The sequence below is a fragment of the Lithobates pipiens genome, unplaced genomic scaffold, assembly GCF_037356315.1.
Source record: "Lithobates pipiens isolate NorthernLeopardFrog02 unplaced genomic scaffold, aLitPip1_a1.2 Scaffold_25, whole genome shotgun sequence".
Taxonomy (NCBI): domain Eukaryota; kingdom Metazoa; phylum Chordata; class Amphibia; order Anura; family Ranidae; genus Lithobates; species Lithobates pipiens.
The window spans coordinates 149,230,701-149,254,577 of NW_027507787.1; the positions used below are offsets into that span (position 1 = coordinate 149,230,701).

Consider the following 23,877-nt stretch of genomic DNA (forward strand, 5'->3'; position numbering starts at 1 on the left):
TTTAGAAAGATTGAGTTTAAGAAAGTGGTGTGACATCCATACTCATATGTCATTCAGTAAGTTTGAGATCCGTGAGGAGATCGAGGGGGGGAATTGAGGAGTTGAGAGATAGATCTGGGTGTCGTTGGCGTACAGGTGGTATTGGAAGCCATGGGAGGTTATCAACTGGCCCAGGGAAGAGGTATAGAGTGAGAATAGGAGGGGCCCAAGAATGGAGCCTTGGGGTACCCCAAAAGAAAGAGGAAGAGGAGCGGAGGAGATGGAGTTGTGCAGTGAGATTGGTAGGAGAACCAGGATAAAGCAGAATCACAGAGCCCAAGGGAGTGGAATTTGCTGAGGAGCAAGTGGTCAGCTGTGTTGAAGGCAGCAGAGAGGTCTGAGTATGGAGTAATGGCCATTAATTTTAGCAGTTAGTAGGTCATTGGTGAGTTTTAGTATAGCAGTTTCAGTAGAATGTTGTGGACGGAAGCTGGACTGTAGGGGGTTGAGACGGTTGTTGTCGGTGAGGTAGTGACTCATTCGGTCATGGACAAGGCGTTCGGTGAGCTTGGAGGCAAATGGGAGCAGGGAGATGAGTTTTAAGTTATTCAAACAGGTGGGGTCTAGTGAGGGTTTTTTAAGTATTTCGGTAACCAGTGCATGTTTGAGTGGGGAAGGGAAAGGTGCTGGAGGAGAGGGAGAGGAAATGTCCTTTACCGAACCACATGGTGGTGCGGCACTATGCAATTTGGCACACGAGAACCCGTGCATTTCCAGATTACTTGGGGTGCCATTACCAGTTAGTGGCACTGCCCCGCATTTCTGTGAGTGCCAGGAAAGCACGTGTGACACACGCCTGCCCTGCTGACAGATGGGCTGTGCAGCTACTGCTTCCAAATCGACATGGATGGGACTTGCTGCGCATGCAGCTCAGCGTGCATTCCTGCCCACTCTGGTTGTGCTGGAATGATGGAAGTCTGTGCAAGTGCGTAGGATGACGTCATTCCCTTTACAGCCCTTCAGAAGGCAGAAAACCCAGCACCTGAAAGTAGCTGAAGAGAAGATGACAGTGACTGACGAGGAATTCACAGCCACATCGTTAGAATGTGGATTTGAGTATTTTTGTGAGTTTTTAGTTTTGCTTTAAGGGTTACAGAAGCTGCTTTTACCTAACCCAATATGGTGCTTGTGCTAAATAAATGGCTAAATGGCCCCTCGTTATTGGTCTCATTATTTTTTGGTAAAAAAGCACACAAATGATAAAATACACAAAAAAGGAAAAACACAAATGAAAAGAACATATATAAATAAATGAAACTACGCAAAAATAATAGTAGAGCCGATTTTGTTGTAAAAAAACATATATATATTTTCATTAAGCAGAAAATAAGCAACATTTTGCATAAAAATCGCATAGTTCATTGCCATTTGTGAGCCTTCATTGTCATTCTGTCTGGACCTCTTAAGAGCATCCCAAGTCCAGAGGTCTGAAGTGCATTTCAATGGTTAAAGACTGAATTGTAATTTACAACCTGAGGAAAGTCCATTCTGTGTGTTTAACCCTCCTGTGATTTTGTGATTTCCTTCTCTGTGATTTGCTGTTACGTGCTCTCTGCAGCTCATATTATTGGTTTTATGTACAAGGAGTGTCAATGGTTATAATCTGCAGAATGAGCTTTATGTATTGGCTTAACGATAACTAGTCATCTTGCCCTTTTTATCTTCAAACAACAAATTCAAAGATAAAAAAGGGATTGCGTTGCTACAGGGACACGGTTCATTGTTTAGAAAAGGTCCTACACAAGGCTCATGTCTTGTAGTCAAACACAGCTTCATGGTAAAATAGCAATTAATCAAAGCACTGTTAAAGTGGTTGTAAAGGCTGAAAGTTTTTTACCTTTATGCACGCTATGCATGAAGCTAAAAAACCTTTTTATGTGCTCCCAGCCACCCCAAACACCTGAGACTGATCCTGATTTAGCAATGTGCATGATAGCCTGGGCTCTCCGGTGTCTATTCCTCCTCGTTGGTTGAGACACAGCCAATAAAGGGAGAGGCTGAGGGGAGGGAGTAAGCCTTGCTGTGGGAGCACTAGGCAGAAGGGAGGAGCCATGAGCACCAGCGAGGGACCTGAGAAGTGGAGGATCCAATGGAGGAACCAATTGCACAGAGCAGGTGAGTATAACATAAAAAACAAGCGTTTCAAAAACAAAACAAAACATACATAATGAGCTAGCATGCACCGCATATGTGCAGATCTTATCACCTTGAAGGTAGGGGTTTAATAAAAAATAAATGCAGGATAGGGAGGGTGAATAAACCACTTTAACTCTTATGCCGCTTACACACGATCAGACTATCTGGCGGACTTAGTCTGGTGGACAAACCGCCGTAAAGTCCGCGGGACTGTCCGAACGAGCGGACCTGCCCACAGACTAAACGGCGTGGGGGACCCCCCAGGTCCATATCAGACCCTTATCCGAGCATGTTACTCAGCTGGCAAGGAAAGGGGGTGGGGACGAGCGAGCGCCCCCCCCCCCGAGCCGTACCAGGCCACGTGCCCTCTACATGTGGGGGTGCTTTGGGGAAGGCGGCCCCCCCACCCCAGAGCACCTTGTCCCCATGTTGATGAGGACAAGGGCCTCTTCCCGTCAAACCTGGCCGTTGGTTGTCGGGGTCTGCGGGCGGGGGGCTTATCGGAATCCGGGAGCCCCCTTTAATAAGGGGGCCCCCGGATACCGGCCCCCCACCCTATGTGAATGAGTATGGGGTACAATGTACCCCCTACCCATTCACCTGTGAAAAAAATGTAAATAAAACACAACACACAAGGGTTAAAAATAGTTTATTGCACAGCTCCGGGGGTCTTCTTCTGTCTTGGGGGGTCTTCTCGCCGGACTCCTCCGCTATCTTCTCTTTTGCTAGCTCTTTTTTTTTTACTAGAGGAGGAGTCCGGCTTTCTTCGCCGCCGTCCAGGGGTCTTCTTCCGACTTTGGGGGTCTTGTCCCCCTCTTCGGTTCTTCTTGCCGGGCCTCCACACCTTCTTCTAGCTCTTTTACAAGCGGTGGCCCGGTCTTCTGTCGCCGCTGTCTTCGTCGTCGTCGCCGCCACCTTCTGTTCTTCTCTTTAGGGTTGAAACAACTAATTGATTATTCGACAACTAACCAACTTTTTTGGTTCAATATACTTCAATGGAGAAGCTGCAGAATAGAATGTAATGCATTTTTGCAGCAATTTGTGTTTTTTAATCTGCCCAAAAGAAATGCAAATTGCAGTAAAATCATGTGAGCAAAAATCAAAAACGCACAGCAAAAAGCAGTGCAGAAACAGATCAAAGCAAAAGCTGCATAGGTGTGTACTGAGCCTTATGCTGGCCTCACGGATCAATTTTCAGGTGAGAATATTCAGATAAAAAATCTTTGTACATTCACTGAAAGAATTTTGTTTGAAATTTTCACTTAATTTCTGAACAAAAACCACATACACTGTCTGCAAATTCCTTTGACCGAGAAGTTTTCTATTTCCAAATTTTCCTGTCACTGTGGTTGAAAATGAACGTCAATTTGACCCACTTTTTTTTTTTTTTTTTAAGGCTATTAAGCGATTAATCGAAACAATAATCTGCCAACTAATCGATTATGAAAATAATCGTTAGTTGCAGCCCTACTTCTCTTCTCTTCTTGAGCTGTTGCCTCGTCACTGTCTCTGGCCACAATGACAGGTCTGGGACTGTGACATCATAATCGGTGGGGACATCATCCGGTGATGTCCCTATATAAGACGCCGCATGCCTGTCATTGTGGCCAGAGACAGCAACGAGGCAACAGCTCAAGAAGAGAAGAAGAACAGAAGGCAACGACGAAGACAACGGTGACAGATGACCAGGCCACCGCTTGTAAAAGAGCTAGAAGAAGGTGCGGAGGCCCGACAAGAAGAACCGAAGATGAGCGGGGGCTCCCAGATTCCGATAAGCCCCCCGCCCGCACACCCCGACAACCAACGGACAGGGTTGTCGGGAAGAGGCCTTTGTCCTCATCAACATGGGGACAAGGTGCTTTGGGGTGGGGGGGCTGCGCAGCCCCCCTTCCCCAACGCACCCCCCATGTTGAGGGGATGTGGCCTGGTACGGCTCAGGAGGAGGGGTGCTCGCTCATCCCCACCACTTTCCTGACCGGCCAGGTTGCGTGCTCGGATAAGGGTCTGATATGGACCTGGGGGGGACCACCACACCGTTTTTTCGGTGTAGGGCTTACCAGGCTTACCAGGTGACGGGGCCAGCAGCGCTTCATTTGCTGGTCCCTGCCACTTGGAGCCGCGCTCAAAATGAACTGATTTTCTCTGTGTGGGAAAAGTCAGTTCATTTCAAAAGTACGGCGGACTAGCACACACACGGCCATATTGTCCGCCTGACAGCGAGTCCGGCGGACATATTTTGGTGCAAAACTACTTTCTTAGTCCGCCGGACTTTTGGGTAAAAAAACGGATTGTTTGATCGTGTGTGTGTGCAGCATTAGGAGACGTTCAAAATTCCTTGCACCTTAAAAACCATCAAAACTGCCTTAGGCTGGGTTCACACTGCTGCGGGGGGAGATCCGGATGTGATTCGCACAGCAAATCACATCCGATCTCCGTAGCACTGCGAGTTCAGCCATACAGATAGTATGGCTGAACTCGCAGCTGTCCCGCAGCAAACTCGCACAGGACCCTTTTTTGGGTCCGCAACGGAATCGGATCGCATGGGGGTTCACACCATGCGATCCGATTCCTGTGCGAGTCGGCAGATCGCACTGCGATATGCCGACGGATCTGGGGGTGTCATTAACATAACATTGACACCCCCAGCCGTCCGCATAGGGCAGTGTGAACTGCCGGCGGGAGGTATGCGATGCGGGAAAACGCCGCGGATTCGCGGCGTTCCCGCATCGCAATAGTGTGAACCTAGCCTTAAGCACTTACTGCCTGCACTATAGCCGAAAGACTGCTACAGCGCAGGGTTCATTTGCCGGACGTCCTCCCGTGGCACTCTGTGATTGCTGAGTCTGTAGGACTTGGCTGATAATCAATGGGGTAAAGGGCCAGCATGAAGGGAAAAAAAAGCTGCAGCTTCTGTTAGAGGGACATCAGTCCCCTTAGCCCCCGCATTTGCTGCTAATCAGTGCAGCCTATCAGTGAAGGAGAAAAATTACAGTGAAGTGTACAAAATGTTATAACAAAATATGAAAAACTTTGGTTTGTTTTTTGTTCTAAATTTTTGGTCTTCTTTTTTTTTTTTTTTTTTTTTTTATTAAATACTTCCAAAAAAGCTCTATTTGCATGAAAAAAAATTCTACAAATTTTATATGGGTACAATGTTCATGACCACGCAATTGCTATTCAAAGTGTGACCGCCCCGAAAGCTGAAAATTTGGCCTGGGCAGGGAGGGGGTATAAGTGCCCGTTAAGCAAATGGTTACTTTTGCTTTCCTTGTTGACTACAAAGCGTTTAACTAACATGTCCCAATTTTCAACAAAATGTTCTGCAAAGCAAAAAAACTTCCAATTTTGCTGATCTTTACCGCTGAGACAATCCTGTTCAGCAGCTACAATGGATGCGTTTCTTATCTTTCCTGTCAGGTTTCTGGAATGGTAAATGAAGGGAAATCTCCCCAAGGAGGACTCAAACAACAAGATGCTTCTCACTTTTCCATGATCTGTCCAAAATAAAATAAAATTCAAGTTTGGACTGGTGTTCTAGTTTAACCCAGAATATATTTTTTTGTAAGATCTGGTTGAATATAGATGCAATTTGGGCATTGTATATTTGTATTCAGTTTTGTGAGCATTGACTACACTGGTTGATGAGAATACAAGTGTTCAGAGTTTCAGGGAGATGACGTCTGCTAAGAACGTCACATGTGATGACTTTCACGTGTGAACCTCTGTGGAATGCGAGGCAGCAGGAACACGCCTGTCATCGGCACTCGCCCTGTGGCATGACAACACCTGATGAGTATAAGCTAGTAGTATTTAGACACATTCAACTAGACTTGTTCTGAAATATCGAAGATATTTTGGAACTTCCCAAAGACACTTCTTCAGTTCTAATAAGGTGAGGACTATGCAGTCTCCCCACACCCTGAGGAAACGGGACGTTCTTTGGAGGGCAGCGAGGTGCACATTTTCAGACAGAACAACTTGTTTGCAGGAGGCATATAAGAGATCAAACTGGAACAGCCATCCCTGATTGGGGGGGCCTTCAACAAAATCTGTTTTCCTCATATAATATCATTTTAACATCTCTACCTTCGTAATTTCCAGTTCTGAAGACTGTTGGGAACATTTAAATCCAATACTTTATACACATCCACAGACCATTTAATCAAGCACCATGGAATGTGTAGATGTTGGCTGTCCAAGTACAGGATGGAAGGTGTAAAAGACATGGAACCAGTGGTATAATTCCAGCCTTGGTGTAAGAGGCCTACATGAGTGTCAATCTTCCTATTCAAACGGCTGAAGTTGTGGATTGTTGTCATATCTCCGAGGGTAGAGATGTTCCTACAGTCTCTCTCTATATGTTTTGTTTTATGGCCCATCTCTGGACTCTGCCTTATCAAAATCTCTAAGTTTAAGGCCTCTGTCTCACAAGGCGGATCCGCTTCCACGGAGTCCGCCTCTCCATTGATCTCCGCTGAGCCGGCGGATGACAGGTCCCTCTCCGCTCACTGAGCGGGGAGGGGCTTGTCGAGTGCCGCTGGTTTTTATGGAGAGATTGGATGAAAACGGACAGCATTTCCGTTTTTATCAAATCTCATCCAATCTCATCCGCCAGCGATGGATCCGAACGTAGGGCCATCCGTCTGGGTCAGATGTCAGTGGACATGTCACCGCTGACATCCGTCACTCCATAAACTAGCATAGAGCGTCTGTTTAGGTCCGCCGTCAAAACTGACTGGTGGACCTGAACGGTCCGACAGTGTGAAAGGGTCCTAAATCTGTAAGTGAGGTCTCCAGAACTGGACACCGTATTCTAAATTAGGTCTCCCTAAATATATAGAGGAATCGGGACCTCCTTCTGCTTGTGATCCCTCTAGTGATGATAACTAAAGATCTATTCATAGGAATCTGGAAATTCTTCCTCTTTGTGAAGATCTCTCAAATGAAATGTATATAGATCTGGATAGGAGAATCAGGACTTCATTCTTCCTGCTGGTGAACCCTCTAGTGAGAACTAAAGATCTATGTTGAACAGGGGTGTCAAACTCCATTTCATAGTGGGCGGCACCAGCATTATGGTTGCCCTCAAAGGGCCGGTTGTATCTGTAAGATTAGATGTCCACTACACCCCACTCCCCCTTACATCAGATGTCAAAAGCCCACCACCACCACCACCAATCAAGAGTCCCCCACCATCCCTTATATCACAGTGCACCCCCCTTACTTTGTGCTGCTGCCAGGAAGAAGTTGGGGGGAGAGCTGAAAAACAGTGCAGGGTCTGCCGGAGTCCAATCAATGCTGGGACCAGGGGAGGTGGAGAGGAGGGGGTGCTGTGGCTGCATGGAGAAGCGCAGGATCTTGTGTAGGAGTTCTGTCCTCTTTGCCGCTGACTGCTGAGAAAAGGTGGGGGGTGGAGACACGGGGGGTATCACAGCTGCAGGAAAGGTGCAAGGGCCACAAGAAATGGCCTGGTGGGCTGGATTAGGCCCACAGGCCTTGTGTTTAACACACGTGATGTATAGGAAACCTGTCCTCCTCCTTACTGCTGGCGATGCACCCCACAATTGTATTTGCTTTTTCCAAAATGATTTACTATAAAATGAACACATTTCATCTTGATACCTTCCTTGCATCTCCATTCATGCCCTATAGTACTTCTGGCTTTGGGGCACCATGCAACTGTCCCCAATTTTTCCAATGAAGCGGGTCTGAGTGATGGTGTGTTGGGGTCGTATAATCAGCCATGTAATGTAAGGACCTACAGTTAAAGATACAAGTTGAATTAATTGTTTTAGATTTATCCTTCTATTACATAGTTTTGATAAACTTAAAGGAGTAGTACATTCATACTCGCCTATATGGCTGCAGCATCGGTCTGAATTTTGAACCGTTATCACGACATCAGTCTCTGGCAAGTACAGAACTGAGGATGGACGAATTTATCACCTGTCCTGGTTTGTTTTAGGATCTACACTCGCCAGCCACTTTATTAGGTAAACCCTCCTAGTACCGGGTTGGACCTCCTTTTTCCTTCAGAACTGCCTGAATTCTTTGTGGCATAGATACAAGGTTTTGGAGACATGCCTTTAGAGATTTTGTCTCATAGTGACATGATGGCATCATGCAGTTGCTGCATATTTGTTGGCTGCACATGCATGATGCGAATCTCCCGTTCCACCACATCCCAAAGGTGCTCCATTGGATTGAGATTTGATGGCTGTGGAGGTCATTGGAGTGCAGTAAACTCCTTTTTTTTATAATCAAGAAATCAGTTTGAGCTTTGTGACTTGCTGCATTATCCTGCTGGAAGGAGTCATCAGAAGATGGGTACACTGTAGTCCTAAAGGGATGGACATGGTCAGCAACAATACTGAGGTAGGCTGTGGAGTTTAAAACCTTTTTGAACATGTGTTATACCCATTTTTAGTGTGTAACATGTTCAGCTTCAGACCTATCTCCCTCCGATTTCCCCCCCCCCACCCTTCCCCTATATGGCAGAGAGTGGGGGATCTTCTCATACTGGCTGCCACAATTCAGAGAGCGAGGCTCTGCCCACACCGCCACATCATTGATTCAAAGGTCCCTGTGAGTCAATGAACTGACTGACAATACTGACAGCATTTGCGGCTGTCAGCTTTTTGATCTCAAAGAGCTACCACAACCCTGTTGAGCACCATGGCTAGTTCATGGATTCTAACACTGGCAGACCTGCATGGCATCAGATCTGCTGGTCGCTGCTGCAATGCTTGTGCATTTATTCTTCTTTCTCCTCTTTTTTTTTTTTTTTTTTTTTTTTAAGCTGGCCATACATTGATCGTACTTTGGCTGCTTCAGCAGGTACTGGACACTTTTTGATCAGTGTAGGGTCACCCCTGCTTTATAGAAGTCGATCAGACATGTTGGAAAATGTTCCATTAAGCAGTAAAAGACAATCGAAATATAATATCCTGGCAGGGGTGTTTCCTCCATCTACCTTGTTGGCATACGTGGAGAAATGTATGAACTACTCAAACCATCTCTTAATACCAAGGCCCAAATTCAAAACTTTGGGCATCTAAGGCTACCCTTAGGTGAAACATCGCTCGGTTCTAGCTTTCTATGGGACTGCATGGATTTCTGTTTTTTATCCGTAAGAAGTACTAGACTGGACTGCGTCTGTCTGCCAGGCCAATGGCACAAGAGACGATGACCAGTTCTGAATCTGACACCACAGAAAGTGGGCAGATGCCCCCTCACCCTTCATTCTCAGGGAAACAGCCTCCTGTGTATGTATGCCTTGCCATATATTGAATCAGAACTGCAACTTAAATTTGGATTGCTATCATGCAGCTGTAAGGCCAGACGTTGCATGTGTGTCCCTCACATATTTAGAATTGTCACTTGCAGCTGCAGAGATGGTGCACTGAAACTCTGCATTCCTTGCTTGTTAGGCAGGATTAACATGCGGGCACACAATAATAATGATTATAGTGAGTGACGAGCTGGAGACTCACCCAGTTCTGCTAGTAATTTAATTTACAATCAAAGCTTACTATGCTGGGAGTTGGTCTAAATATAGTACGTGACACACGATAATAACAAGGCCAAGAGTTATGAAATGACTTCCTGATATTGCAGTACGTGAGCCGGTCACCTGTACTGCCAGCGACCTGCAAGTGCTGCTTTCCTGAGTCCTTGCCAGACTTTCTTTTCTTTGTTGAGTTATTTTCTATTCCATAGGATTATATCATATTTACCTTTTCAAAGTTTGAGATGGGGCTCGAGCTCCTTTCCACATGTTTCTCACGTGAACTTTAAAGAGGTTTTAAAGCTGAACTCCAGGTCTGATCTTTACTGTATACGGTACTTAGATTAACACAATGTAAGTATGCGTATCTCATACCTGAGGGGCCACTGGGGAAGCTGGCAATCACGGTAGTAGTTGGCGCTAGTTGCTGCTACTACAGTGATAGCCGTGAGTTTCAAAGACGTGTGCCAAGTGGAAGAGAAACTTTTTGTGGACAGGGTAACCCCAGTCTCTTAAAAAACAATACTAGACTTTATTGGCTCAGCATAGTAGATGACATATAGTTATAAAAAGTAATAAATGTATTTGTTCATGTTAAAAGCACATAAATATAAAATTTACAGATACAAAAAACACAAAACATCAAGTGACAACAAACTGTCCCCTAGTGACCTGAAATATAATTAGGGTCTTATATTGGAAAACTGGCTCAATAAATTGGAAGTCTAAATATTTACACACAACCCCATGTAAATGGATAGCATACGCAAAATACTTTTGGTTTATACACTTTCAGTTGTAGAGCTCAACACGTTTCACCAGAATATGGCTTCTTCAGGACTAAGGATATTGAACGGAAATCACTAGATGAAGATAATAGCACATTATTAGCACCAATCATTTTTTACATAATATATATAATCGTAAATAATTATATCTTTACAACGAAAAAGTTTTCACATCAATGTGGTGGATCGTAGAGCCTAAACATTAGCCTCGGTGGCAGGCACAGGGGTAAATAAACATAATTATTTAGTGGAATCCAAATGGGACTAGAAAGGCCAACATGTGCCCAATAGAGAAGTGTATATGGGCTAAAATATAGATGGCTCAAGAATGTAATCGTAGACCCAGCAGGAAAAAATGGTCTCCATAAGATTAGCAAACAAATGGACATCCATCTAGGCACAAAAACACCAGGGCTCAAAATTATCAAGCTGCTCTCTGACTCGCCATGCCAACTGTCATGATGCACATGTGCCAAGCGGATTCCTATCTACACACTGACCACAAGGGGTCACTTACACAACACTGCTGCCATTTAATAACATGCCTTTGTATTTTTAATTGGTCGAAAAGCCAGTCTCTGATTGGACAAGGCACAGAGGAGGGGTGATTGCACGATCTCCACCCTGTCCAAACAGAAAATACTTTGTATTCAATGGAAAAAAAAGTGTGACCCCATGTGGTTAGTGTGCTGTTGGGGAGCAACTTGACACGGGACTCAAACGATTGCATCTATCGCTATAGTAGCATTGACTACTATAAGCTTGTTGTCTTTCGCAGTGGCCCCTGAAGTATGAGATATGCATGCTTACATTGGTCTGTGCTGGATCAATGTAACTATATAATACAGAACATAAGAGGAGTTTGGCTTTAATACTTTACTCATTCAGGGCAAACCGTCACAATCGGTGGAAAGCAATCTATAGCCTGCTATCAGCTGTTGTGGGGGATCCACTGCAGGCCCTGGAAAGATCATGTTTGGTGCTTCAGTGAGTGCTGGAAGAGCAGAGACGTTCACAGCTCTCCGCTCTGAGCAGACCGAGAACCGAGCAATCGGTGGTCATACTATCGCTCCCATCTTGTCTTCAAGCCAGCGAAGGACAGCTGCACATCCCACCAGTGTTGCAGCATTGAGATGAGTATATGTTTATTTTGTTTGCAAACACCAAACTTCTTTAAAGACCAACTCTGGGAAACTATGAAGTTTTCTCTTGCAATGGGGCTTTCACTGCAAAGGTTAGTTTTGTTTAGGGGAAAGAAGAGCAGAGAGCAGTGACAGACAGTCCCAGCTATCGACTCTGAGCAGGCTGATGTCTAGGGGACACAGAAAAGCAGACTTACTTACCCAATACTCTGCTTCTTCCTGTTGCTGGATCAGTTCTCACTGAATCATCTCCCCTGTGCTTTATCAGGCTAAGGTCCTCAAGTCATCAAGAACAGTGCAGGCTTAATTGCTGTGCACTAGATGGGAGGATGTTGGACAGTCCACTGCTGGGGTGTGGGGGAGCACCATCTGCTTCGTATAGTGAAAGACCCGAGACATAAAGGGTGATTCTTCTTCTCTCCTAAACAAAACAAGCAGTTTGCAGCCCCACTGCAAGGTATAATTTAATAGTTTCCCAGAGTTGGGCTTTAAAGAAGAAGTTTGGGGTTCGCAAAAAAATAAATAAAATATATATGTATATATATGTGTGTGTGTGTGTGTGTGTGTGTGTGTGTGTGTGTGTGTGTATGTGTGTGTATATATATATATATATATATATATATATATATATATATATATATATATATATATATATATATATACACACACACACACATATAAAGTGCCTTGCGAAAGTATTCGGCCCCCTTGAACTTTTCAACCTTTTGCCACATTTCAGGCTTCAAACATAAAGATATAAAATTTTAATTGTTTGTGAAGAATCACCAACAAGTGGGACACAATTGTGAAGTGGAACGAAATCTATTGGATATTTTAAACTTTTTTAGCAAATAAAAACTGAAAAGTGCTGCGTGCAAAATTATTCGGCCCCTTTACTTTCAGTGCAGCAAACTCACTCCAGAAGTTCAGCGAGGATCTCTGAATGATCCAATGTTGTCCTAAATGACTGATGGTGATAAATAGAATCCACCTGTGTGTAATCAAGTCTCTGTATAAATGCACCTGCTCTGTGATAGCCTCAGGGTTCTGTTGAAAGCACAGAGAGCATCATGAAGACCAAGGAACACACCAGGCAGGTCCGTAATACTGTTGTGGAGAAGTTTAAAGCCGGATTTGAATACAAAAAGATTTCTCAAGCTTTAAACATCCCAAGGAGCACTGTGCAAGCGATCATTTTGAAATGGAAGGAGTATCAGACCACTGCAAATCTACCAAGACCTGGCCGTCCCTCTAAACTTTCAGCTCAGACAAGGAGAAGACTGATCAGAGATGCAGCCAAGAGGCCCATGATCACTCTGGATGAACTGCAGAGAACTACAGCTGAGGTGGGAGAGTCTGTCCATAGGACAACAATCAGTCGTACACTGCACAAATCTGGCCTTTATGGAAGAGTGGCAAGAAGAAAGCCATTTCTCAAAGATATCCATAAAAAGTCTTGTCTAAAGTTTGCCACAAGCCACCTGGGAGACACACCAAACATGTGGAAGAAGGTGCTCTGGTCAGATGAAACCAAAATCGAACTTTTTGCCAACAATGCAAAACGATATGTTTGGCGTAAAAGCAACACAGCTCATCACCCTCAACACACCATCCCCACTGTCAAACATGGTGGTGGCAGCATCATGGTTTGGGCCTGCTTTTTTTCAGCAGGGACAGGGAAGATGGTTAAAATTGAGGGGAAGATGGATGCAGCCAAATACAGGACCATTCTGGATGAAAACCTGTTGGAGTCTGCAAAAGACCTGAAACTGGGACGAAGATTTATCTTCCAACAAGACAATGATCCCAAACATACAAGCAAAATCTACAAAGGAATGGTTCACAAATAAACGTATCCAGGTGTTAGAATGGCCAAGTCAAAGTCCAGACCTGAATCCAATCGAGAATCTGTGGAAAGAGCTGAAAACTGCTGTTCACAAACGCTCTCCATCCAACCTCACTGAGCTCGAGCTGTTTTGCAAGGAAGAATGGGCAAGAATTTCAGTTCCTCGATGTACAAAACTGATAGAGACATACCCCAAGCGACTTGCAGCTGTAATCGCAGCAAAAGGTGGCTCTACAAAGTATTAACGCAAGGGGGCCGAATAATTTTACACATCCCACTTTTCATTTTTTTATTAGTTAAAAAAGTTTCAAAAATCCAATAGATTTCGTTCCACTTCACAATTGTGTCCCACTTGTTGGTGATTCTTCACAAAAAATAAAAATTTTATATCTTTATGTTTGAAGCCTGAAATGTGGCAAAAGGTTGAAAAGTTCAAGGGGGCCGAATACTTTCGCAAGGCACTGTGTCATATATATATATATATATATATATATATATATATATATATATTGTGTGTGTGTATATATATATATATATATATATATATATATATATATTGTGTGTGTATGTGTGTGTATATATATATATATATATATATATATATATATATATATATATATATATATATATATATATATACATACTACCGTTCAAAAGTTTGGGGTCACCCAAACAATTTTGTGTTTTCCATGAAAAGTCACACTTATTCACCACCATACGTTGTGAAATGAATAGAAAATAGAGTCAAGACATTGACAAGGTTAGAAATAATGATTTGTATTTGAAATAACATTGTTTTTACATCAAACTTTGCTTTCGTCAAAGAATCCTCCTTTTGCAGCAATTACAGCATTGCACACCTTTGGCATTCTAGCTGTTAATTTATTGAGGTAAGCTGGAGAAATTGCACCCCACGCTTCTAGAAGCAGCTCCCACAAGTTGGATTGGTTGGATGGGCACTTCTGGCGTACCATACGGTCAAGCGGCTCCCACAACAGCTCAATGGGGTTCAGATCTGGTGACTGTGCTGGCCACTCCATTACCGATAGAATACCAGCTGCCTGCTTCTGCTGTAAATAGTTCTTGCACAATTTGGAGGTGTGTTTTAGGGTCATTGTCCTGTTGTAGGATGAAATTGGCTCCAATCAAGCGCTGTCCACTGGGTATGGCATGGCGTTGCAAAATGGAGTGATAGCCTTCCTTATTCAGAATCCCTTTTACCCTGTACAAAGCTCCCACCTTACCAGCACCAAAGCAACCCCAGACCATCACATTACCTCCACCATGCTTAACAGATGGCGTCAGGCATTCTTCCAGCATCTTTTCATTTGTTCTGCGTCTCACAAACGTTCTTCTTTGTGATCCAAACACCTCAAACTTGGATTCATCCGTCCACAACACTTTTTTCCAGTCTTCCTCTGTCCAATGTCTGTGTTCTTTTGCCCATCTTAATCTTTTTCTTTTATTGGCCAGTCTCAGATATGGCTTTTTCTTTGCCACTCTGCCCTGAAGCCCAAAATCCCGCAGCCGCCTCTTCACTGTAGATGTTGACACTGGTGTTTTGCAGGTACTATTTAATGAAGATGCCAGTTGGGGACCTGTGAGGCGTCTGTTTCTCAAACTAGAGACTCTAATGTGCTTATCTTCTTGCTTAGTTGTGCAACGCGGCCTCCCACTTCTTTTTCTACTCTGGTTAGAGCCTGTTTGTGCTGTCCTCTGAAGGGAGTAGTACACACCGTTGTAGGAAATCTTCAATTTCTTTGCAATTTCTCGCATGGAATAGCCTTCATTTCTAAGAACAAGAATAGACTGTCGAGTTTCAGATGAAAGTTCTCTTTTTCTGGCCATTTTGAGCGTTTAATTGACCCCACAAATGTGATGCTCCAGAAACTCAATCTGCTCACAGGAAGGTCAGTTTTGTAGCTTCTGGAAGGAGCTAGACTGTTTTTAGATGTGTGAACATGATTGCACAAGGGTTTGCTAATCATCAATTAGCCTTCTGAGCCAATGAGCAAACACATTGTACCATTAGAACACTGGAGTGATAGTTGCTGGAAATGGGCCTCTATACACCTATGTAGATATTGCACCAAAAACTAGACATTTGCAGTTAGAATAGTCATTTACCACATTAGCAATGTATAGAGTATATTTGTTTAAAGTTAGGACTAGTTTAAAGTTAGCTTCATTGAAAAGTACAGTGCTTTTCCTTCAAAAATAAGGACATTTCAATGTGACCCCAAACTTTTGAACGGTAGTGTATATATATATAATATGTGTGCATATATATATATATATGTGTGTGTGTGTGTGTGTGTGTGTGTGTGTGTGTATGTGTATGTGTATATGTATGTATATATATATATATATATATATGTATGTGTGTGTATATATATATATATATATATATATATATAATATACACACATATATACTCACCTCTATGCTGTAGCACTGATGGGATACTGCAGCTGTCCTACATAAGACTGGGATTTGAGCGATTGTGTGACCATTGATTTGGTTCTTGGTCTGAGTGGAGAGCTGTGAATGTCAGTCACTGCTCTCCACTCTACTCTTCCAGCACTCACTGGAGTATTGGGCAGGGGAGAGGGTGGGCAAAGCTGACTCCGGTTCTTTCAGGATCTTTCCACAGCCAGGAACAGCTCCGCCATGTCAGCTGATAGCGGGCTTCAGCCTACTTCCAGCTGATTCTGGGTCACAGGAGAGCAAAATTAAGTGTAAGTGCACTCCTTTGACCCACAAGAGTAGCATGGCCAGAAAGATTGTATTCTCCTCCATGAGACACAGAGGGCTAATACACTTTCATTTGAGAAAGGAACTGTAGTAGCACACAACGATCAAATGATTTGCGTTAAGCTCATCACTATTATTTTATGTATTTACGGTATACATAATAAAATTGTTAGAAAGTGGATGAGCACAGAATGCGTTCCAGAGGGAGAAGTCACTGGAATTTGCAGCCTGCTCTTTTATTTAGGTCAGCTTTGTTGTGACACACCTTCTACTGTTATAGTGCAAATGGAGACACTTCAAAGCTTAGCAAAGATCAAAGTTACTATAGACCGAGAAATCTAGGCAGTGAGCATGAAGGTTCACCCATCCGGAAACACCGTCTGCATTGTCCTAAGCAAAAGTGACAGGAAGTCATGAGCTGGGGAGCCGAGAAAATTGCTTTGCTTCTACCTGTCCGACCCACCAGGGGCCAGTCAGATATCTGGGTTATATGTATAAGGCTCCGTTCACATATATGCAAATTTATGCATTTTGAACGGCATCCGATCCGCATGACATGTGAATCGAGCCGGTTAACATATATGTGCGGTGTAGGGGCAGTCTGAATCCATGGCAAATTCAAAGAGTCCTGTGCCTTTTCTGAGCACTGCAGTGTGGTTTAGAGGCGAATTCCAGGCTCATTTCCCTCTATGGGAATGCATCTGAATCACACATCGGATCAGTTTTGAACACAAATTTGATTCCACAAAAAAAAACAAGCAATATGGATTTTGAGCAGGAAAAAAAAGGCATGGGGTCCCACCAAAATCCTTACTAGACCTCTATCCAAGCATGCAGCCTGGCAGGCCAGAAAAGTGGAGGAGGGGGGCAAGAGAAAGCTTCCCCCCCCCACCAAACCATACCAGGCCACATGCTCTCAACATCGGATTGCTCTGGGGGGGGGGGGGGGGGCACCTTGTCCCCATGTTGATGAGAGCAAGAGCCTCTTCCTGCAACCCTGGCTGGTGGTTGTGGGTGTCTGCAGGCAGGGGGCTTATTGGAAACTGGAAGCCACCTTTTAACAATGGCGCCCCCAGAACCCGGCATCCCCAAATGCTCATATACACCTCTACTCATTCACCAAAAAAAGTGTCAAAAAGAAATAAAAGCACAGACAGTGTTTTTGACAATTCTTTCATTAAAAATCAAAAAAATGTCCCCCAGTATAGATCCATGGTCGTTCATGATGCCCGCCAACCGGGGGGGGGGGGGGAGATAAGAAAAGCTCCGCTCGCACCAACAAGTTCTTGATTAACTAAGGGGCACGGCCACCGGGCGTAACTGAATAGTGCATGCTGGGTCGGTGACATTGTAGGGGGGCAGTGCCACCAGGTGAGATTGCAGCGGCCTTGCGGATGGATAATTACAGTGCTGTTCTTAAAAAAGGAAGCATCACTTCTATTTACTATGAGCATTTCTATTCAAGGGTGTGTAGAAAAATGGTAGTATGTCATTGCATCTCTGGAAATTTTAAAAGGACGGTCATTTTGAGGTGTGCCTGGACTTCTTATCTCCAAGTCAATTGCCCCAATAAGGCTTCCAATTACTAATTTCTATCTCAATTGCCTAACCCTTTACGATAGTTGTCAGTGTCAGGAAAAATGGTCTTACTTCCTTGTTTTTTTGTTTTTTAGTTGTGTATTATTTATTATGTAAAATTTAAAAAGTGCTGCACTTCAAAAACAATATCTGTGCAAAATATTACATTTAAATTAAAATACGGTGCATAACCTCTCTAGAGATTCAGCGACAAAGTGACCTTTCGTAAATTTCAGTATTTCATAATAAATCAGCCCCAAAGAGAAAAAGGAATCCAGATGTTTATATGAACAAGGTCATAATGTGCAATCCTAACGTGAAACCTTTACCATCCCGTTTGGGCACACTCTCACCTTTTGGGGTTAGACCCGCACTACAAAGGTCTTAAGCGTATGTCACTTTAAATCCTGGGATCAGGCTTAAGCATTCCTCGTGGATCCAATCAATCAGGCAAATACAGGGCAGATCGGCTCTCTGTTCAAATAGAAAAAAAAAAACAATCACTAGACTCTGCTCAATGCGTTTCGTCATTGCTGATGTCATCAGTTATAATTTTTTGTTGTTCTTTGTAACTCGGTGTGTTAATATGTGGGTTTCAGAATTGTATATGAAGAAGAAATCGAAGAAATCCTGAAAGCTTTCTTCTTAACTTAAAGCTGAACTCTGGGATAAGCAAATATTGTCTAGATACAAAAGTCACATATTCTTCTTCCTGGAATCACGGTGGGATTTGTGTATTTCTTCCAGGTCTGTGCATGTAATAAAGTCCAGTCATTGCTGCTCTCTCTCTCCTTGTGCAGGGTGATTGGTCTTGTCTCCACCCCTTCCTGTAGTTTTCTTCAGGTAGCCTGTAGTGGGAGGAGCCTGATTGGTCCCGCCCATAGTTCTGCTCCCAACACAGGCTATGTACATTTTAGTGACGATGTCACTGCAAATTTACAAGGTTATATCTGGGTTTGCAAAGGCGCACAAAAGTGGATATGTATCCTTGTGGCTATTGAAAAAAAGGAATAACATTTAGTTTTTTGAGCCTATTGTTCAGCTTTCAGCTAACCAATAAAGGCTATTAATTGAACTCCAAATGTTGTGCGTTAATCCAATAATTTTCCTTCATCTTTCCAGCTGGAAGGAAGAATAGAAGAACTCAACCGAGAGCTGAAATCCGCGAAGGACAGGATGGTGGCACAGGACACCGCTGCTAAGAACGCAATCCAACAACTTCACAAGGAGCTTTCCGCTCGGACAGAGCAGGTAACTGGCAGTCATGAACTGCTATAGAGAATAACCCCAAATATTGCATACAGCTTTAGCCGCATAACTTGCCTGTAATGAAGGATGTCTCATATTGGGAGATAGCTGGATCCTGGAAAATTCCTCACTGCTGGGATGCCTATCCTCTTCCTGTCTCTGAACTTCTGATGCAGCAGTCATTAATAGCTTTGGGATCTTCAGGTAGAGCGGCAGTACAGATGGTCTGACGAGGACACACCTCTCCTTTCTGCTCCTCAAATAGGGCAAGTTTGCTCATTGATATCATGATTTGTAAATGAGGGAGAGAATCCTGTGACTAATCGGGATAACACAGGATGGAGGAGGTGGGATAAATCGTGTTCGGCTTTAAGTTTCTTAAACCTGAACTTAAGTCACTATACTCACCTGCTCTCTAATGGTCCGAAGTCCGTGAAGTGGTTCCTCTTTAGGCTCTTTTATTGGCGGGTGTGGAATGATGCAAGTCCTGCACAGAAGTAATTCATTCCAGCACACAGGGACCATGCTGTCAGTGTAAACTGAGCTGCATATGTGCCTCTCCTCTTACATGCCGCAGGAGACTGCAAGCAGGCAGGTAGTTGTGTTTTATTGCAGATGATCCACTGCTTGTCTCTTCTGTAATAGCCTGCTTGCTCACAAGGTTTTTGTAAAATGCCTTCAGTTTTGTTTCAAATCATTAAAGTGAAAGCTGTATTAAATTCACATCCTAAAATGTAATATATTGCAGCTTACTAATCATTAGATGTGGTGGCTGTGTTAGTTTTCTTTTTTAGGCTTTTTTTTTCCTTTTTTTTTTCTTTTTCTTTTTTTTGTTTTTTAGTCTGACCACTAATACACCAACTGAATTAGAATGCCCCCACTCTGGATGAAGGCACAACAGAGACCCCTATGGACAGCAGCATTGTCAGTCTGGCGGGGGGGGGGGGGGGGGGGAGAGAGTACGAGATGAATTGGCAGATATATTAACACTAACAAACTGAGACCAAACTCAAGATAACACTTTATAAGAGGTTACAGCAAGTGTTTGTTTTTTTTCCTTTGTGGGAAAAAGATTTTACACAAAAGCTGATAATTGTGAGTTATCCTGTAAATGTTATCCGATAAATGGTTTCTCTCAACTCTCTAACTGCTACATATTCGGGACAGCTTGTTCTTTTGAAAAACAGATGTACTGGCAGGATCCCCAGATAAAAATAAAACAAATGCAGCCCTCACAGATTTGGTAAGCTGCAATATAATAAATGTTTCCTTTTGGGTTCAATATTACTATAACCACTTCCTTTCTGCGCTATAGTTGAAAAGTGGCTACAGCACAGCTCTGTTCTGCATGGACGCCCTCCCAGAGCCACACCCCCTGGAGTCCTTTGGACACACCCGATCACAGATCAGGGTAAAGAGCCAATCACAGCGGCCCTTTACCATGTGATCACAATGTAAACAGACTTGCCAGTTATCGGCAGTACTTGGACGTTGTTACAGCGCAAGGAAAGCAGAGCCAGTAATCGGCCAGTGTCAAGGGACATGTACATGGATTATTGGGGCATTGATTATCAATGCAGCACCATCAGTGCCAATCAGTTCCACATATAAGTTCCCATAAGTGCAGCCTGATCACTGCACATCAGCCAAAGAGAAAAATTACTTAATTGCTAAATTTTATAACAGAAAATAAAAAAAAGTTTTTTTTTTTTTTTTTTAGAATCTTCTAGCTTTTGTTTCTTTTGCAAAAAAAATAAAAAATTCAGTGGTAAATACATGTCATCAAAAGAAAGCTCTATTTGTGTGAAAATAATGATAAAAGTTTTATTTGGGTATGGTGCAGCATGACAGCGCAATTATCATTCAAAGCGTGACTGCTCTGAAAGCTGACAATTTGTCTGGGCAGGAAGGGGGGTGATAGTGCCCAGTAGGCAAGTGATTAATAGTGTCATATAAGATCTATATTTTCAGATGATTTATCTCTCCATCATATATTAAACACTGATAAAGTTTTGGTGCAGGCTAATCCTTTAGGCCTCTTGCACACTGAGCCGTTCAGCTGTTTTAGTGTGTCAGGATAGGGACCGGTGCAGAACCCAACCCCGCTACAGGCAGCCTGTCAGAGTCTGAGGCAAGCTGCGTGCAGATGGGGTTGAATGCTGTACCAAGTGGTACCAGCATTGAAGGGTCCTGTGTGTTCAGGGACTAAGTTCTGGAATGCAAGTCTTTTGCTGAACGCTGCACTTGTCCCTCCTGTGTGCAAGGGGGGGGCCTTAAGTATGCACTATATATTAAGGTAAAAGATGATGTGTTCATGACAGAAGGATCCAATGCTGGTGTCAGTGTTACTAAACACAGGACCCTGCATTCCCTTTATCTGGTCTCCCACAGTACACAGAACATGGTAATGCAATTATTTTAGTAAATATAAACTGCTAAATACCCTTTTCCCATCGGCAGTTAGAGCAGTTCTGTGACTTATGTCAGTGTCTGGTTAAAGCTTGTAGGAGGAGTTTGCATTCTCCTCTGACTGTCCTAGAAGACTGCAGGGACCCCTTACCCTGTGTCTGGACAGTGCTGATTGGCCCTGTCCTGATGACATGCACTTTCCCAAGAAAAGAAAAACTCTCTAGCAATACACACCAAACTGAGCATGTGCAGCCTGTCCCATGGCCTCTATAATGTCCGGAGATGAGTTGGAGACACTGAAAGCAGGTGAGGATCAGAGGAGACCATATCAAACAGCTTTTTTACACAATGCAAAGGATTAACTCCTTAGGTTCCACAGTGAGTATAACAAGCATGCTTTACTGCATATACAGACTGATTCTACTGTTGGTTTAGTAACACTTTAGGAAAAGTTGACCCTTTAATAACATGCTTCACCCTAAATACAGGTGTAACATGTAGCATGCCACTAATGCGGCAGCCTGCACCCCCCCCCCCAATCCCCCATCGGTGGGGGATGCTCTATCACAATTTAAAAACAGTGGGGCCCCGCCCACACAGCTGCATCATTAATTTGCAGAGTTCTGTGAATGAATGAACCATAAGTCCTGTTTTCCACTGCGGGCAACAGCTTGTAGCTCTTGATGCATTTTGAGGGTGCTGGTGAGCGCTCTAGTAGTTGCTCTTCCATAACTACCGGTATGGGAGGTATGGGCAGACAGCTGTACTGTCTGACATTGCACCCCCGATTTGCTGATCGAGGGTGCAATACTGTGCAGACTCCATTGTAAAAAGAAAAAGAAAAAATATTAAAAGCACATTTTTTCTCCTCATCTAACATTTATTATTTTTTACGCACTTTGCCTTTAAGAAGTTTTATAATAATGCAGTATATTACTTTTAGTAATATTTTTTTTTTTTTCAGGCGAATAAGAAGTGTGAGGAGGCTCGGCAGGAGAAAGAGGCGATGGTCATGAAGTATGTCAGGGGGGAGAAGGAGTCTCTGGATCTGAGGAAAGAGAAGGAAGTTTTGGAGAGGAAACTGAGGGAAGCCAACAAGGAGATAGAGAAACACAACAACAGGATCAAACTGCTAACTCAGGAAAAAGGCCGATTACACCAGCTACATGAAGCCAAGGTATACTAGGACTGGGACTCGCAAACATACATTGTCTCTCAATATTGTTACACCATACTGAATCGCATCCAGGCTTGGCTGTCCGCAGTGCTGGAGGATGTGTCTGCTCAAGCCACTTTGTATCACGGCACTGAATTATTTATGAGATGCCCATTTTACTGCAAAGTCCTTCCATCCATGTGTATAAAATCTACCGGTAAAACATTCCATGTCTCCTGCCCACTCCACTCCTGTAATTTTCCCAAATAACAAAGGTATTGGGCATTTGATCCCAGCGGAAATATTTCTTAATTGATAAAATAATATTCAGAAATAGAAGCGTTATACCTCCTGCACACTGCAGCTTGAAAAACCTCGCTCTGTACAGCCTTTTTTTTTTTTTTTTTAATGGAGCACACAGGTGCTTAAACAAGCGCCGTGCATTCTTCAGTTAAAAAAATAAATAGAAAAATCTGCTTTTTTGGCCAGCAATTTACGCCTCATGCACTCAAGTACGTGCAACTGTGCACAAATATAGTAAATGACAATTTACATATTGCGCAGAACGAGAAACCGAGAATGTGTTTTGTGCGAAATTGCGCAAACGCATGCGTGTGTGTGTGTGTGTGTGTGTGTGTGTGTGTGTGTGTGTGTGTGTGTGTGTGTATATATATATATATATATATATATATATATATATATATAATGTGTGTATGTGTATATGAAAATGCCTGTAAATATATGCAAATGCATACAAAGAAAAAGGTTTGAAAAAGTAGATGCTAAAACAAGAGTATCATGTGTAAGAGACCTTAATAGTTTATCAATTAACAAAACAAAAGAGAAATCCAAATTAAATCAATATTGTTGTGACCACCCTTCGCCTTCAAAACAGCATCAATACTTCTAGGTACACTTGCACACAGATTTTAAAGGAACTCAGCAGGTAGGTTGTTCCAAACCTCTTGGAGAACTCGCCACAGATCTTCTGTGGGTGTCGGCTGCCTCACATCCTTCTGTCTCTTCATGTAATCCCAGACAGACTGATGATGAGATCAGGGTTCTGTGTGGGCCAAACCATCACTTCCAGGACTCATTGTTCTTTTTTACACTGGAGATAGTTCTCAGTGACATTGGATGTGTATTTGGGGTGGTTTTTCTGCTGCAGAATAAGTTTGGGGACAATCACACCCCTCCCTGATGGTATGGCATGATGAGTAAGTATCTGCCTATATTTCTCAGAATTGAGGACACAATTGATCCTGACCAAATCT

The 23,877-nt window shown here is 43.4% G+C and overlaps 1 protein-coding gene across 1 annotated transcript in view; it reads left to right on the forward strand.

The window, feature by feature from the left end:
* The window catches only part of CCDC186 (coiled-coil domain containing 186), a 143,128-nt gene that overhangs the window by 44,297 nt on the left and 74,954 nt on the right, over positions 1-23,877 (forward strand). Inside the window, exons 4-5 of the mRNA XM_077454981.1 lie at positions 18,913-19,041; positions 22,412-22,624. Coding sequence (XP_077311107.1) covers positions 18,913-19,041; positions 22,412-22,624 — 342 coding nt within the window. The remainder of the gene's footprint in view (positions 1-18,912; positions 19,042-22,411; positions 22,625-23,877) is intronic.